Source organism: Neodiprion pinetum, chromosome 2 (assembly GCF_021155775.2).
Source record: "Neodiprion pinetum isolate iyNeoPine1 chromosome 2, iyNeoPine1.2, whole genome shotgun sequence".
Taxonomy (NCBI): Eukaryota; Metazoa; Arthropoda; class Insecta; order Hymenoptera; family Diprionidae; genus Neodiprion; species Neodiprion pinetum.
In genome coordinates this window covers 25290929-25309989 of record NC_060233.1, presented here as the reverse complement: position 1 = coordinate 25309989, position 19061 = coordinate 25290929, and the positions used below count along the sequence as shown (strand labels likewise).

The window sequence follows — 19061 nt, the reverse complement described above, 5'->3', positions numbered from 1 at the left end:
GAGTAAATTGCAAAAGACCATAAAAATAGCCAAAAATTAGCAGTTTTGGTAAGAAAAAAATTTGTGGAACTATAGACCAAGTATGATTTTTATGCATTTTGGTCCGCTAAACCCAAATCTGAAGTTTATTCAACCATAAGCCTTTTAAAATTTAATTGGGCCGGTGTTATTAAAAAACAATACATTTGTTTTTAGTAATCTCTATTTTCCATTACTGTCAAAACTTTTCCTTATTAAAAAAAAAACGCCCATTTTATATCAGTCTTGACGAGCATTTCTTAGGAATTTTGAGAGATGCGAGATCGGAACGACAAAATTAATTCAGTAGCAACAATGTATGGACCCCTCTCCTCTTCGGATATTGACAGCCAGTTAAGAGGCTTCACAGTGTTCAGTTTAGTGCCAGCAGCTCTCGAGGTATCAAGATGGTAAGTGAATTACATAATTATTTTACATGCATGCAAAAACCGGCAGGTTTGACGCTCGTCTATTTACTTTATAGATTAAAAAGAGAAAAAATGGGAAGGACCTGTAGTCGTATTTTATACTTTATTTAATTTTCCTTGAATTGTCAAACGTTTTTATTTTTGATTGTATAGGAAGAAGATGTGTGGGGAATTCCATTCTAGTGCCCAAGAATGTAGTACACATTTTCGATCGTTTTAACTTTTTTTTTTTTTGGGAAAACATGTTCCTCAATTTCCAAATTTCCTTAATTTTTTGGTATTCAAATCGATTCTTAACAATTTTGCGCACAGGTGGGATTTCTTTAATTATTTTTTCCCTAAACCTGAGGATATTTCCTATCTGAGATCACTGTCGATAGGCGAGATTCCGGAAATCATTAATTACCTTTTTTTCTAATTAAAAAGAAAATCACATAAGGCCACTAAGAGCTCGAAATGAAAATCTGAAAAAATGAGAGATGGTTTTTTGTATTCGAAGCCATTAACGTAAAAAATCCGTTTAACGACCATCCTAATACATATACATTTTATGTTGGGCATTCCACGTCAAATTTGCAACCCATGTACCTCACCCTCTTCGCTTTTGATAATTGTTTGGTATGATGTTGCAACCACGGTTTCAATCGACTTAAAACAGCGTCGGAATTTTTTGCAGATTTCTTTAGCCACCACTGAAATAGAAAAAAATTGAAAAACCAATTCCGAAAACGCTTCTTTCAAAATTCTGAAAAAATTCACACTGATTTTATAATTAAAAATATGATTCTTAAGCACGAGACGATAACGGGATCTCTACATTTACTATAGTTTTCGCAAGTTTTTAGTTTTCTTGGATCTTTGAATAACTTGAAAAAAAAGAATGAAATGGTATGAACTATATTCAGGCCTTCTGGCATTCCTCTAGATTTCAGAAAAATTGAAATCCATTAATAATAGAGAAATTTATGACCGAATAAATAAATAGCAACTCCAATTCCGGCATGAGAAAAAAAACTTGCTAGAAAAGTAGTGATGTGACTTATGTGATTTTCTTTTTAATTAGAAAAAAAGGTAATTAATGATTTCCGGAATCTCGCCTATCGACAGTGATCTCAGATAGGAAATATCCTCAGGTTTAGGGAAAAAATAATTAAAGAAATCCCACCTGTGCGCAAAATTGTTAAGAATCGATTTGAATACCAAAAAATTAAGGAAATTTGGAAATTGAGGGACATGTTTTCCCAAAAAAAAAAAAAGTTAAAACGATCGAAAATGTGTACTACATTCTTGGGCACTAGAATGGAATTCCCCACACATCTTCTTCCTATACAATCAAAAATAAAAACGTTTGACAATTCAAGGAAAATTAAATAAAGTATAAAATACGACTACAGGTCCTTCCCATTTTTTCTCTTTTTATTCTATAAAGTAAATAGACGAGCGTCAAACCTGCCGGTTTTTGCATGCATGTAAAATAATTATGTAATTCACTTACCATCTTGATACCTCGAGAGCTGCTGGCATTAAACTGAACACTGTGAAGCCTCTTAACTGGCTGTCAATATCCGAAGAGGAGAGGGGTCCATACATTGTTGCTACTGAATTAATTTTGTCGTTCCGATCTCGCATCTCTCAGAATTCCTAAGAAATGCTCGTCAAGACTGATATAAAATGGGCGTTTTTTTTTTAATAAGGAAAAGTTTTGACAGTAATGGAAAATAGAGATTACTAAAAACAAATGTGTTGTTTTTTAATAACACTGACCCAATTATATTTTAAAAGGCTTATGGTTGAATAAACTTCAGATTTGGGTTTAGCGGACCAAAATGCATAAAAATCATACTTGGTCTATAGTTCCACAAATTTTTTTCTTACCAAAACTGCTAATTTTTGGCGATTTTTATGGTCTTTTGCAATTTACTCAGAATTTTGAGGGTGTACGGGCAAAACTGACTCCAGATTCGGATTCAGGGCGTCAAAATACATAAAGATAGGTAGGTCCGGTCAAAAGTACAGACCACTTTTTTTTTTTTTGTGGGCCGGTGTTATTAAAAAACAATACATTTGTTTTTAGTAATCTCTATTTTTCATTACTGTCAAAAGTTTTCCTTATTAAAAAAGAGGCGCCAAAAACGAGGAACAAATCGATTCACACTCGGAATTTTATTGTTTCAATTATTTGTTCTCTTCTGGGTTACCCCCACTACAAAAAGGGTGGGTTCAGTAAAACAAAAAGCAAAAGGAAAGAAGGAAAAAATCGACCGGCTCTGGAAATTTTCTTTCTTTCATTTGTTTTTTCTCTCCGAAAATACTAAAACAAAAGCCGGGATTGAATTTAAAAAAAAATAAAAAGAGTGAACTGCGATCGAACCCGTGTCCCGCATCACTCCATCCTCATTTTTTTTTTTTTTTGAGGAGGAAACCATATTTATTTAGGTGAACAATAAATGTACAATATTTACAATGTTGCACTTGTAATTATCTTAGTTTATGTAACTCCGGCTTAAATTTTAAGCTCGATCTAACATTTTGTTTTACATTAAGTGGTTAACTTATTTTTTAGTGTTTTGTTTAAGACTTGAATGCAGTATTATAACAAAGGCAGCAGTAATTAACTTAAATACAGGAAAACTTCGCGCAAAAACCTGTGATTGAAAATTCATCCTCATGTGGTATCCACTCAGCCACACCACAGCTACGTCCGCGAGCGCGTGTTTGCTCGGTATGTTTATGGAGCTTGCTTGGAATTCGCTGATGCTTCTCTGGAAGATTCAGTTCGAGAAAAAAAAAATTTCCCCCAACCACTTGCCCATTGCACATTTTGCATAAATGTTATCGAGCTGGCTTCGTATATTTTTCCATAGACTGCGTGCACAAATATTCGAGAATACCAGACGTCACATATTTTCATATCAATAAAAAAATAATATATATTAAAAAAAAAAAAAAAAGTATTCGGACTGGGAATAGTTAATTAATTTGGTTCTGCGTCCGCTAATTGATTCCAAGATTTATCAAATCTGGAGATACTTTTATTCGCTGACATTCATAACTGAAACAAAAAAATCCCAATTCTTGCATTCCTGGAAACATCTGTGCGAGCGGGGACAAGGATGCGATTGGCAACCACTTGCTCGAGGGACCGAGTATATCTATATATACACGATTGTGGGCCACCTTCGGTGCATGGCCGCCTAGGTGTCAGGTCGGAAATGGGCCACCTTCGGTGCGTGGCCGCCTAGGTGTCACGTCGACGCTCCAATCTAGCTGGTATCACGAAAAGCCGAGCGTTGGAGATCTCCCTACTCATCTCTGGCTACAGCATCCCGAGACACGCGTGGGCAAAAAAATCAGTGAGAATGCGGCAAAAGTTTCGTATGACAATGAATGCTTTTCATGTAGAGCAAATATGACACGGTGTAAACCACGATCTTACATACAGGTCTGGCAACGAAGGTAGTGGGGGTGGTTCATTTCATGGCCGGTTATTTATCTCACTTCGTGGCCGCCAGGCCGGCGTTTTGATCGAGGGATGGATGATCAACGCGTGCGCAATGCAGCGCCAACCTAATAATAATATTATTATTGTTATTGCAAGTAATGAATCGTTAAGAATGAAAGTAGTTAATATAAATATTAGTATGATATAATTATTATGAATTATATATGTATGGAGACTAGAGGCAAAGAGTATCGTCTCCGTTTCCTATTTACAGCAGTCATTATCGAAATTTATGGTTTACTTATCAAGTTATGGAATACTTGCATCGCTTGCGTTTGAATTAATTTAGGCGGTGACCTAACCGAATAAACCACCAAGCTTGATTAAACCCCAAGCGGGGCTATAACTTAAATATTAGAAAAAAATGTAAACAAATTATCTATATCAATCTCGTTCATTTGAAGGAAAAGAAAATATAAATTTCATGTGTATGTACGAATAATAAATCTACGAAGGTAATAAATGAAATAAACGTATGTTGTTTAAAGAAACGGTGTTGTTTTCATTAGTTAACCAATTTCGATAATTTTTTACACCGCGGTACCGCACATGGTTTAACCACCTTTTTATTTAAAACGCAATAGCGTTTCACGCGTATGTAAGACCGTGAGTATGACGCACGCGCTGATTTTAGGTTATATGCTTCGTTTCAAGTATAATTTCGGTGGCACATTTTCATTCCTACCCTTGCCCTACCCCACGTACATCCCTAGATAGCAGCGCCACAACATGGCTATTTCAAACACTAAAAACCACGGATAACAAGAGAACCACGTCGCTCTGTAGAAAATTGGCTTCGTTGCCAGACCTGTATCAACGAAGATCGAGTCACATAGAAGCGTACGGCTTATGGGCCGCTTGAAGCAAAACTTTCTGCGACTCGTAAATCCGTAGGATGGCTCTACCATCGGTCGACAGTATAGCCATCCGACGCTCGCCTTAGGAAGCTCGTGCTCTCGGCGATTTGTACTCGGCGTGGAGCCATGGTGGGGGGCCACGCTGCTACATCGACCCTCCCCTTATTTCTCCGCCTCTCTTACCGCGCCGGCTTTTGTTTCTTTTTTTTATACATCAAATGATAGTATCTACACGCAATTAATAAATTGTGTGCAGTTGCTCACATTCGATTGAATAAAAAAAAAGTTTAAATAAAAAAAAATAAATAAAAAACGACGAAAAATCTATAAAGAAATACCAGGAGCAAGGTTCACGAAATCCATAAAAATATAGTACTATCTCTATTATGTATTCAGAAAAGCTGAAGCAAAAATTATAGTGCATGAATCGGCTGTCTCGGATATAATAGTCTCACAGCTCTCGAGAATGTACTTGTGATCACGTAAAATAAAAATAATCAATGCTTAAATCGGCAAAAGTATGACAGACATCATACCGACCCCCCACTCTGGGTTCATTATTGATCGGGCGCGAGAGAGAACGCACCATGGCTCCAAACGAGAGCGAGAGAGTTAGCACGATCACCCCAACTGCCGGTCGGAGCCAACCACGGACACTGTACGCATTAGTATAGAGCGCTGTACGTGAGCCGAAAAGCAAAGGCACCACTAGCGACACCTAGCTGTTGGGGTGATAGTTCGTCCGAGCACCCAACTTTTCTTGCTTCAAATAGCCTGCAGGCCGTACACTTCTATGTGACTCGATCTTCGTTGCCTGTATGCAAGACCGTGGTGTAAACCTCCGTGGAGTAAACCTGTAGTGGAATAAGGCTCCGGTCAAGCATCTCTAGACGCCAGGTTCGATTCCTGGCTCCGTCGTTAATTTTTCGAAATCACCAATTTTTCGAATTTACATTCTTTCAACAAATATTCTCTCGTAGATTAATGATTTGCACATCCGCATATCATTCAATAGACGGCATTGCTTGTCTTACGGGCTTCTCATCGGAAGCAAGGATTCAAAAAGGGTAAACACAACATCAACACATTAGAGTCTCCTTATACATCGTGCATGCAGAGAAGAAACTTCTTACTCACATTAACCCATAGACTTATAAAGATAGACTGAGCGCTCTTATGAGCCGCTTGAAGCAAACATTTAAAGGACAGAAATATGCCGGGAGCACTTCTTTCTCTCTCTGACGATATTTGTGGCGGGGATCGAGGCGGTAGAGGAGAATGAGGCGAAATTATGCGCCTATATCTATAGCTATTCCACTTCCACTGCTCCGTTGTCTCCCACCATGACGCCGATTGAAAAGAGAGAGCAGTACTCCCGGTATATCTCTACCCTTTATATGTAATTGTCAGTGTCTCTTATAGGAGCGCTCAGTCTATCTTTATAAGTCTATGGATTAACCTCGAAATATATGCGTGCTTCTATTTATTTCGTGAACGTCAGGACACTAAGGGAGCAACTCATTAAAGCTTGACCTCAAAAAATTGAGCAAAATTGGTCAAAACTGCTTAATGCGGTAATGTAAGTTTGATATTTTTTGGGCGAACGCGCATAGAAATTTTTGCCCACGTTATAGTGAAAAAAACTGGAACACGCGTGTCTTGACCTGTATAATCTAGGGACCTTGAGGATATATTTCAAGCCAGGAGTTCACCAGGTATGTACGTACATGTCAACCATGCGTTCACGAATGTCCGCTAGGTTATCAATGTACGGTCAATATACTCGTAGTCAGAAGTAGTCAAGCGAAACTGTGAAATATTTTTTCGTATCCTGTTACATTCACTTTGGCGATTTCTATACGATGTATAATTTTTGTTTTGACGTTGTCTCGACTTGATATTTTTCAGTATATTCGTCGATGTATGTTTGGCACAGCTTCGACTTTTGACTTATTGACAGTCATTATCACATCTTAGGCAGATATAGTGACCGTTTTGCCAACGCTAAGTCAAATTTTACATCTGTTGAGATTATACTGGCCAAGCTTAGTCAAGTGATAGTCGAAATTTCGACAAATGTACTACCTGGTTTACGTATTTGCTAATGTCTGTTACTCGTCCATTTTCATCGACAATGATAAGAATTCAGATCTTTGATATCATTAATGAGCAAATGAATTAGTTGGCCTAATTTATCCGCTTGTGTTTTTTCCTTTCTCGAAAATTTTTATTAATACAAAATCCATACAATACATATATTTATATGGGTGTATTCAATGACTTGCAAGTTTCTAGATTTACCCGCGTATTCGCATAATAAGCTCGCATGATGACCGTCGATTCGAGTTAAAATTATAAGTTGGAACGAATGCATTCGATCATGCCGTACGAGTATCCTGCGGTCACAGCTCCAGTTTCATAACCACCGGAAATTCGTTCATGATTCGCCAACTGGGCGTAATATCAGCTCACATACCTAAGAGATGAGAGCTTTGAGTGTGGATATAATTATGTATACATACGGACTGCAATGGAGACATTGAAACAATACTTCATAAGAAAACTGAGAAAGTGGCAAGTCGAAAATAATTAGCAATCTTATTATCGGTACATACTTGGAGATGCGGTGGAGTGCCTAATGCATAGACGATGGCGTTAGCTACATCTTCTGGATCCAATGTAGGTCGTTGACTGTAAACCGCCTCAGCCACTGCCTCGGTGGTGGCAACAGCCAAAAATTCTGTCTTGATAAGACCAGGACTGATGCTCTATAAAAGATTTTAATGGGTTTTAGGACCTTTATGGGACTAAATAGATTTCCCTGGTGGAAATAATTTCCACGTCAAACTACGAATTTCATTTCACGATTTTTCTACAAAAATTTCCACGATTAACTAGAGTAATTCGGTGACGTGCATAGTTTTGGCACAGAATTTTTCCGCAAAATATTATACTTTTTCATAGATGTTCGTAGATTTTTGTAATTTGCTCTAACCCGTTGAGTTCATTTGTCGTAGAAATGGATATATTTCTTGTACATTATTGTAGATTTTCGTGAAAAATTTTAATTTTCATTGGTTATCGTATTGGCGTAATTTATTTAACTTTTTGGTCTTGATATTCGTACAGAACCGTAGTTTTCTGTAGATTATTGTACGTTTGCGTAATTTATCGTAGTTTTTTTACACGTCTCTGTAATCCTATGGTCATAATTCCTGCGAAAGTTCATAATTTTTCGTGGATCATTGTATTTTTAGCTAAGTTTTTTCCCCTCATACTTGCCTAATTGAGATAAGATGAGTTCAAAAATATACAACAGATTCTTTAAATCCGTCTAGATCGTACTTATAACATGACACGATCAGTCTTCGGATATAGATCCAAATTCTGCTCAGTAATCTTGTCTGTAATAAGTTTTCCTTGTTAGAGACGTGCAACATCTAGCGGATGGTTTGGATCCAAAATTGTAATTAGTTTTCATAGAAAATTATACATATTCATAATTTTTCGTGAAAATTCGTAACTTTTTGTGGAGTTTGTACTTTTCGATGAATTTCTACGAGGTTCTACGAAGGCAAAAATTCCTAATGTTTGGATCCGAAATTGAAATTATCTTTCATAAGAAGTCGTAAACATTCATAATTGTTCATTAATCCGCGCAGTTTTCTACGAGATTCTAAGAAGAAAATTAAATCTACTTCCAATATGTCATTTTCAATAATTTTTCGTGAAAATTTGTATTTTTTTAATGAAAAATACTACTATTTTTCACGATTATCTACAACCTTCTACACTTTTTTAAGATTTCCTACTATTTTCTACGATTTTCTACAGTCGGTAATTTTTCGTAGTTTGATGTAGAAATTATTTTCGCCAGGGTTCGATTTCAACTAATTGCAGAATTAAGGTTTCAGGGATTTCAGCAAGTCCGTGTAATTTCAAAAATTTCGGAGATCTCGAAGTTTTACTGAATTCCAAACGATTTTACAAGATGCTGGAGATTTTAGAAAGATTTAAATGATTCTGAAGGATTTCAAAGCTTTAACAAGATTGGACGAGGTTTCAGTGATTTTGAGATATTTCATAATCTTCTTTGTGTACATCTTCTACCCACTTACCGTTATTTTGATTTTGGCGTTGGCTTTGATCAACTCTTTCCTCGTGACCTCCGTCATTGCTGTTACCGCGTATTTGCTACTTGGGTATAGACTGTACTTGTCGCTTACTTCGGGAACCCCATGACCCATAACACTGCAAAAAAATGTCAACGACTTATCGTCAACCAGAAGGTAACCAAGGACAACCAAGTCTCACCTCAAAGTGTCAGAGAACAAAGTAAACCAACCTATTGATGTTGATTATGTGACCGTCAACTTGACGCGCCTTCATGGAGCGTACAGCTTCCCTGGTGAAGATAGCGACTGCCAGGACATTGACGTTCAAAATCCGCCGAAATCCCTCCGTATCTCCGTCTGTAAGGTGATTTGATATTGGGTTCAAAAATAATACTGTGCCTCAGTAAGTCAGGGCCAGTTAATTAACAACAGCTGACTTGAACCATATGATCGAATGCAGACCTCGATAGATAGAAATTGCAAATCATCCGAATATCGAGTATGCCATTTTTGAACTCATATTTGACAGGGCTTGTGCAAAAAGGGTAAAAGTTCCAAATTTAATAAATTTGAACTAAGCATGATTTCATACACTTGAAACTGCCCTGTTTCAGTGAAACAATCGTTTGTGCTAGTTAAAGTCCGTCTGGGCCATCTTGTGCGCATCATTGTAGCTGCAGGTAGCTGGAAAAGTTCCAATCGCGTGATGCGAAAGTGGTACAAGTGCACTTGGAGCATCTTTCCCCTGGTTAAATTTTTTACGCCAAACTACGAAACTTTTCTACGATTTTCTACTTCGTTTCGAACAATTTCGTAGTTTCATCGTGGAATTTTCCAAAGAGTATCAGACTTTTACGTAATTTATCGCAGTTTTTTTACTTCTCTATAATTCTGTGCATGGTCATAATTTCTGTGAAAGTTCATCATTTCTGATAGATTATTGTATCTCTAGCTAAGTTTTTTTATCAATAGACTCACCTAATTGAGAGAACATGATATCAAAAATATACGACAGATTCTCTAAATCCTTCTAGATCGTACTCAAAAGATAAGAAGATCAATCTTCAGAAATACACCAAAATTTTGCTCGGTACTTAAGTTGTCTGCAACAAGTTTTCCTTGTGAGAGTGATGCGACATCTAGCGGATGGCTCGGGTCCGAAATTGTAATTAGTTTTCACAGAAAATTGTGAATTTTCATAATTATTAATAGAAAGTATTTTTCTATAAACTGCAACGCGGTTCTACGCAGATAACTTTGTAATGTTTTGGTCCGAAAATGAAATCATCTTTCATAAAAAGTTGTAGGCATTCATAATTTTTCGTTAAGACTCGTAGTTTTCTACGAAATTCTGCGAATAAAATTAAATCTACTTCCAATATGGAATTTTCATTACTTCTCGTAGAAAGTCATAAATATTCATAATTGTTCGTTAATTTACATGGTTTTCTACGAAATTCTACGAAAAAAATTAAATCTACTTTCAACATGCAATTTTCATAATTGTTCATAGAAATTTGTTCATCGATTTTTCACGATTATCTACAATCTTTTAAGATTTTCTGCGACCGCCAATTTTTCGTAGTTTGACGTATAAATTATTTTCGCCAGAGTCCTCAAGTCCGGTCGAACTCATAATTCTAGGTATTATTTTAATGAAACGTATAGCTGGATCAACTATGTCGATATTAACAATGTTTTTAAACGCCTCAAATAGTCAACTTGACTGTGCAGAATGGTCGAATGAACTATACAGAATGAACAAAATAACTATTTTTACAGTTAAAATTACTACTATCGTTTAATGGTCAAATACCCGACATTCCTTCTCCTACAAGGAAAGGTATCGGGGTGCCCCCCCCCGCCATTTCATTTTTAGGATATGTTATTCTCAATCGAAATATAAGCGATCCGTATTTTTTTATCGGCGGAAAATCGGCTTAAAGGAGTGAAATCAACCCCCAAAGTTGGAAATCCCCGGTGGTCGTTTTCCAGTTTCTCATGAAAATGTTGAGATATTTGAATGAAACCAATTGGAGGATAATTCTTAGGGCAAATAATGAAAAATGCATTCTGTCCGATTACGAAAGGGTTAAATGGTAAAAAATCATAAAAGTTTTAAATTACGAATTATTTATAACTAAAAAACTATTGCATGTTTTTTAATTCAATTATTTGCATTTGAAAGAACAGATAATAGATCGTGACACGTGATTTTGAGTTTTTCGTGCAAAATGAAATAAAATACGCCCCTGTCTACCTCATTAATTGTATTCGGTTTATAAAGCTAACAATATCACATTGCTGTATTTTCGTGTTATCCATTATGTGATGAATATAAAATTTCAAAGTCAGAATCGGTTCCAGTGATCTCACAAATCCTTGAAATACCGGGCGCCACAAGATTCCACGACTGCCAAATCAACTCTGCCAGAAGGCGGTCGGAAATTTGGGAGGATAGTTTTTGTCATTAATGCAACCAAATGTTATCTGAACGAATAAGTACCTTAATTGTTGCTTAAAAAGAGCTTTGTAATATTAAATAAGATGAACTGAAGCAAAATAGTACCAATTTGATGGGTTTTGGGTTGCGCGTGTATGGGGGTAATTCACCTTCTGTGTGATATTATTTCGAAAAACGCAAAAACATGTATCCCCTATTTTTTTCTACGATGAAGAATAGCATATTCTAAAATGAACGAAATCGGGGGGGCTTGATACCTAGACTGGGCCAAAAAAATTGACTATTTTTTTTTTTGAAAAATATATTGAGAATATCATTCAGTATGGCAAAAAAAAATTTCATGAAATTTTAAGCCCTTAATATTAACTTTGAGAGGTCTATCATCGCTATTTTTGATTTTTAGTAATAATTTGATGTTTTACGTCAGAACTGTCGAAATATTGAAGTGAAAAAATTTATGTTCACTTATCCCTTTATAAAATTAAATTCCCTACAAAAAAGGTCTGATTATAGATTTTTGTCAGAGAAGCCGTTTCCGAGTAATGAAGCTTAATAAATTGATGTAATTTCTCGATTAATTCTCGATTAATTCTCGATTAATTCTCGAGAAACCGTTTCCGAGTAATTAAGCTTAATAAATTGATATAATTTCTCGATTAATTCTCGATTAATTCTCGATTAATTCTCGAGAAATTATATCAATTTATTAGGCTTAATTACTCGGAAACGGCTTGTCTGACAAAAATCTATAATCAGACCTTTTTTGTAGGGAATTTAATTTTATAAAGGGATAAGTGAACATAAATTTTTTCACTTCAATATTTCGACAGTTCTGACGTAAAACATCAAATTATTACTAAAAATCAAAAATAGCGATGATAGACCTCTTAAAGTTAATATTAAGGGCTTAAAATTTCATGAAATTTTTTTTTTGCCATACTGAATGATATTCTCAATATATTTTTCAAAAAAAAAAATAGTCAATTTTTTTGCCCCAGTCTATTGATACCTTTCCTTGTCAGTGTAGTCGGATGATGTTTTCGCAATACATAGGGAATTTCACAAGCTCCTTAAAAATTCCAATTTTTTCAAGAACGGCCAATAACGGGTGGAAATATTTAATTAAAAATAACTTTCAAAAATTTGACTCCGATTTTTTCACCAAAAATAACTCATGATTGAAATCACAAAACACAAGTCTCTTTAATTGTATCAAAAAATGAGACAGTTTGCTTTTAGATGATTCGAAAATTTGTTCATAGACGACTGCATAGCTTCATAATATGGTCTCAGCTAGTTGCAGTAATGAAAACCGCGTTCTGCTTACCGGAAATTGATGCAAAATGAGCCATCGCAGCGTTATTAACGAGGATGTCGATGCCTCCGAGTGTTTTCTTGATCCATTCGACGACTTCCAGGATTTCTTCTTCCTTGGTGACGTCGCATTTTTTCGCCCAGAGCTTGCCTTTCGCGTCCTGTAGCTTTTCACCAAGTTTTTCGATCTTCTCCACTCGCCTGGCTATGCCGACAACAGTAAGACCCTCTCGAACGAGAGTCTCAACCGTGGCAGCGCCGACTCCAGCACTAGCTCCGGTAACAAGAGCGATTTTTCCTGCCCACCGATCCATCGCAAATTTAAAAATAACACCTTTTACCCGTACAACTAAACATATGACAATTCTACGACTGGCTGGAGAGTTACTGCGCTCGTTTTATATATTATAGCTAGGTATACTGCTCGTCAGCCACACTGCTCATAATACAGAATCCCCTTCTTATAGGCTACAACAGTAGATACTGTATAATAATAATAACAATTCCGTCGACTGCACTGTATTGTGTAAAATATCGCTGCGTCACTAATTCAATTAGAAGGCTACGAGTTTTTCTCAAACAGAAAAGTCATGTCGATTTATACCGACACATTTTATACTTTGTCGGGTTAAAATATCATAGAATCAGGATAGTTAAAGGTAGGTATTATTTTCAGTATTAAACGTAAAGACATTTGCTGCCTCGACTCCAATCATTGGTGGACTATATTTATTTTGTGCTATTCATATTGCCAGTGAAAAGGAAACTACTTGAATTTGAAAATGAATTTCTTCACTTAGACATCCGTTTTAAAATATTTTTACAAAACAGATTTTTTAGTTCCAATTTACAAGAAATCATTTAAAAAACTTGGGGATTACCATAATTACGATCCTCAACGTGGTGTAAATCTATAAACGTCACCTAATCGACACTACCTAATGTTCGGTTACTTTCGGCTATCAAATGTAATGGCCTGCACAAAAAGTTTTCAATAATTGCTGGTTCAAAGATGTTTTGACAAATTGGGTATGTGAATTGTCACCGACTATATATCCTGAGGAAAATGATTTCTAGTATTTACTTCAAATTTTTAGAGAAATTAGAACATTCCGTACAATTTTGTGCAAAATTATTTTCGTACAAAATTGTAAATATGCATAGTTTTTAATAAAAACTTGTAGATTTTCATGTAAATTTGTATTTTTTCAGTAAAAAATCTACAAGACACTACAATTTTTAAAGAAGATTAACAATTCTTTGTGAAAAACTATGCGTATTTACAATTTTGTACGAAATAAGAAAAAAATTCCAATTTCTGTAAAAATTTTCACCAGGGTATAATTGGAAGTTTTCAGATAATTTTTCACACGCATTGTTCAATATTACGAAACGTCTTCGGTTTAGATGATCAACAGACTATCAGAAATCCAGCACAGCTCTCGTCAAACACTTTAAAAATATCGATAACTTCAATAAGCCTCTATGAACGCTTGTCGAGTAGTCATATTGCTCAATATGATGAAACATTGCAGAAAATTATTATACCTACTGCCTGAGATTATAAATTGGCATTTTTCGGCTGCGGTAGTATATTCGCATATATGAACTACTAAAGAGACACAGGTTTTGTTCGAGATAAAAGCTGCGTCGGACAGCGCCGTCTCAGTCAACCGAGAGCCCCGGGCGAGATATTCTTCAGCACCCTATATTTTTTATTATTAACGAGCATTTTACTCACGAAGCGCGAACAAAATCAGTGTTCTCGGCCAAGAAAAGGGCGCCTATTATATTCAGGGCCTAAAATTATGGTATCTTATGAAATTAATTGTAAAAATGAAATAATCCGTGTGGTATTGAATTAAATTCATACAGGGTGTCCCAAAACTTCTAGGACAGCTAAATAACTTAAAAACTTTGAACCGCAGAAAAAATCTTGGATCCTGAGGTTATAGGATTTTTCCCTAATCACACGATCGTGAATTTAAATGAAAGAGACAAATAGCAATTATTATCAGCTACACACTTTAGATCGGCGATCGCCCAATTTTCAAGTTTTTCTTCTTGTTATGTGGTGGCGTTATTATTACTTACCTGATTGATTCCTAGGTCAAGGTGCTGTGCTAGCGCGCGGCACTCGTTGGCCTTGGTACCTCGGATGATTAGGTTGCCCTCCGACTAAATCCGGCGTTGGCACTGATAAAGCAGTGATAGACTTGTGACGTCAAATCACTTCATGTACAAATTAATCAGGCGATGAAAACGTCTATTTCGACCGCCTATACAACACACATAGCGAAACTACATTCCCAGAACGTATTTTTTCAATATTTTTCTCACGTCTGAACAGAATATAGCGGAGACCAGGGCTTGCCGTAACATTTTTTGCCAAAATCTAAATATCTCACGTATGTCGTGAGATATTTACAATTTATTTACTGCATATCGTTTTGTGGTTAGTCCAGTATTATCACATATTTCCATGATATGCGGTGATCCAAGAAAATAAAGTTATTGTACTTCATTCTGCTTCTGGTGTGCTATTATTTTTGACCCTGCTTAGAGATCAGAAGTAACAGCGGCAAAGAGTATTGATCATGTTTATCCACACGAACCTTATTTATAAATTCCGAACTCTACAAAACATTGTACATTGGTCAGTAGAAACATCAAATTTGTATCGACGGTTTTTTTAATAATAATAATAATCCTTTATTTATTATAATTATATTTGCAATACATTTAATTAACAGTAGAGTAGAGCTGGGGGTTGGCAGTGGTAGGTAGAAACACCTGCATTTGCACGACAGACAAGGGAAACTGCCGAAAACCTTGTCCAGATGAAGCCGGACCCGAGTCCAACGCACCGACCAGCAACCCGGCGCCTGAATGGTGTGACCCGTCTTACATTTTTGCAAGATACCGTTCAGGACCTGATTGACAGACGGGGGATTTGAAGTCGTGTGAGGTCCATAAAGTTAGCAACCGAAGTCAATATAATTGACCGAAAGCAGTTTAAGTCTTTCGAGATTTTAGAAATGTTTAAATTTCATTACTTTAAGTCGAGGTTTGAGTAATACGTGGAGCGCACGTTTCTGATGTTTCTCATTATATGATGTTTCTCAGATTTTTTGCATAGTTCTGCAAACCAAAACATATCGTTGGTAATAGTTAGTACTGGTAATTTTTCTCAAAGTTGAGCTAATCGTTGAACGCAGAAGACTAAGCTTCTGAAAAATTTTGCAACCGGCTTCTACTTTTTCTGATACATGTATATTAAATTCCAAAGCCACGTGCCTGTACTTTGTGAGCTGACGCATTTTTCACTTAACAACAATAAAAATCTATTACGCGGACTTATAACACTAAATATTCCGAAAAAATATTTTTATATGATATGGATGATTATGGTTTGTGACAAAGTGATCTGTATGTTCAATTTTACATTCGTGCAAATGGAATCTCGGGTTACCTTCTTGCTATACTACTTTCGATTACCGTGTTCGGTACTCTTTTTATTGCAGGTGGCTACAAACCACATGTCTCTTTTTTAACAGCTTCTTAAACTTTTTCAACTGCACCTTTCGGACACGTAACAATGTAGTTAATTCTCACCTCTCGAAATTAGACAAATGTGCAACAGTGCAAGGTATAACTATGTAGCAGATTATAACTATGAGTACCTTTTGATAACGATAGTACGTACAGCCGACAGGATAAAAATTGACTTTGTGGATAATGTTGCGTTGGAAACAGGATCTAATAATCTGAAAGCTATCGGACGATTTCCCTTGAAAATCAGTCATTGACAAACAGCCGTTGATTTTTCAATAATGTTATTTATATCATTCTGAACATTACAATATTTGTCCTGTGGAAGTCAGATTTTTCCGTCCTTTTTAGCACATTGAGAAACTATGAATTGACAATAATTACTATTTAGCATTTCAACAATTGAGAAGAAAAATATGGTTTGATATTTACGTCAATATTATGCTAAAGGTAAAAATTTTTTTTGAGTTATGTTTCGTCAGATTTCCAAAAAGTTGTAGGACTGAACGACAATGTTAACAGCTTATCAAAATATAAAATGAACCCACAAGACTTTCATTTTCATTTCAGTTAATTTGTAACGAATCTCATGATAGATTCATTTTCATTATTCATTTTCACATGTATTCAAGAACTTGCGTAATTTTTCTTAATTAAAACCCAATTACCGCTTCCAAATTTTTGGAAAACTCTTAAAATAGGCCTTCGACATATCTTCAACGTGCTTCTAGCAAAGAGAAAAATATTTCAGAAATTTTCGGTCATTTTCAAAACTTGAGACATTGAATTTTTCAATTCATGATTTAAAAAATGCCCTACAAAGCACAAAAATTTCTCCGTAGGAACATTCCTGAAACGATTAGAACTGAAAATGAAGTAGTTCAAAATTTTTTAAAAATATTTGCAGCTAAAAGTTGGTTACGTAAAAAATCGCATCTTCGAGATGCGACTGTCACCTATAAAAAATTTGATATTGTCAGGTAAATATAAACGATACAGATTCATGTATTTGATTGACACTTATATTTTCGTTGCATAATTTAGGCATACATAATATTTGTTGTACGGGATTTTCTCAACTCCTCAGTTTATGTAATTATTCATTTATTTATGTATGTTGATATGTATCCTTGCATATATCAATGAACATATATCGTTCTATATTATATAAAGATATCGCCGCCGCCGCCGCCGCCCCTGCCGTGTCAAGAATCCCGAACCTACCCGAACTTAGCCGAACCTATCCGAAAATACCCGAACCCAAACTACACACACATAACCATACATCCCCGAACCTACCCGAACTTGCCTGAATCTATCCGGAAATACCCGAACCTAACCCACGCACACACACAACCTATTGTCGAGTGACCTTCGAAAATACCCGAACTGGACCCCCTACACTCACCACTGCTCGTATACTAAAAAATTGTATGGCCCGTATTCATAGTCAGTTCTTAAATTTAAGCACGGTCTTCAGACCCTGAAGTCCTATCTCAAGTCATGGTAAACGAGGACTTAAGACCGTGCTTAAATTTAAGAACTGACTATGAATACGGGCCTATGCGTTTTGTCCTCGTTTTTTAGTTCCTCTACGTGAGGCTAGTAGACTTCTGACACGATCGCTGCCCTCGCTGACCGCACGCAAGCTTGTCAGACAACTACTAGCGCCCCTAGTGGTGGAGATTGGCGGCAGAATCAAGGGACATTTTGTGAACCACTTTTAGCAGCCTGTGTCAGGGGGCTGGGGTAGAACGCTTATGGAAGCACTGGATTAGATCGTAATCCCGTCACTACTCGTCTCTGCGATCTATCCAGCTACTGCGTATTCTCAAACTTAACCTCAAAATCGCCATGTCGTATATTGTGCTCTGTTGTGCTCTCATACGTTGTGTCTTGCTTTTGTTGTGCTTAAAAATAGAATTAAGTAAAAAGAAAAAATACATTTTTGAAAAATTGGCGAAAATGCCAAGACGGTGCACGGTTCCTCATTGCACTACCGGCCGCAAAGCCGATAATGCAAAGGTGTCGTTCTTCCGGGTGCCTAATGACAATGTTTTGCGCGAGAAATGGAAACACGCAATTCCAGGTGTCATAAAGTTGGAATGGTCAGAGGTTTCGTAAACCAAGCATTTGCGTTTTACTGCGTGTTATAATAGTCTACAATAATATCAAAAACGAGAAATATACATTGCGGTGACAGAGATTGAAAAGCTAGCGCTGCCTCTACCTCACTTCCCCCACCCATCGTCATCGCGCCGGAGCTTAGGTCGCAGCGATCACAGTGGGCAATACATGAACTACACGTCTGGCATCCATAAGCGAACTACCCACACGACGGGAGTTTCCAGACCTGGGGCTGGATTCTGAACATCAAGCAGCGTTCCCAACCCCGTCGATCAGAATTATGTGGCCAGGGCCGTAGCATTATCGTACGCATAAGAAAATTCTAGTACTTTTCGGAAAACCTGAAAAACGTAAAACTCATTGATTGAAAAGAAACAAAAAGCACTGTAAACACTCAAATTCAACTTTTTATTAAAATAACGTCTTTTTTTCAACGAAAATACTTTATATTATTCTGGCATCCTAAAATCATCTTCGGATAGTTCCGATTCGTCGACGTTTGTATTGCTTGCCGTTGCAGTGGCTTTTGGAATCGACCGCGGATAAAGGGTGTTTTTGTTCATTCGTTTGTATTCGTCGGCCAGAGGTTCAAATATGACACAATTTTTTTTTCACTCTTTGGCCAGCTAGAAGTAACCCATTAACCGTCGGGGTTATCAACTTGTTACGAGTTTTCGTCTTGAT

The 19061-nt window shown here is 36.4% G+C and overlaps 1 protein-coding gene and 1 long non-coding RNA gene across 2 annotated transcripts in view; both read right to left on the bottom strand.

Annotated features, from left to right (window-relative positions):
• Window positions 1-19061, bottom strand: part of LOC124211124 (uncharacterized) — an 80661-nt gene that overhangs the window by 26841 nt on the left and 34759 nt on the right. The window lies entirely within an intron of this gene.
• On the bottom strand, window positions 3853-13132 carry LOC124212094 (farnesol dehydrogenase-like). The gene is made up of 5 exons (XM_046611840.2): window positions 12712-13132; window positions 9151-9277; window positions 8924-9056; window positions 7421-7573; window positions 3853-7281 (listed from the first exon to the last, which is right to left on the bottom strand). Exons 1-5 carry the CDS (start codon window positions 13010-13012, stop codon window positions 7243-7245), a joined length of 753 nt encoding a protein of 250 aa, XP_046467796.1. The 5' UTR covers window positions 13013-13132; the 3' UTR covers window positions 3853-7242.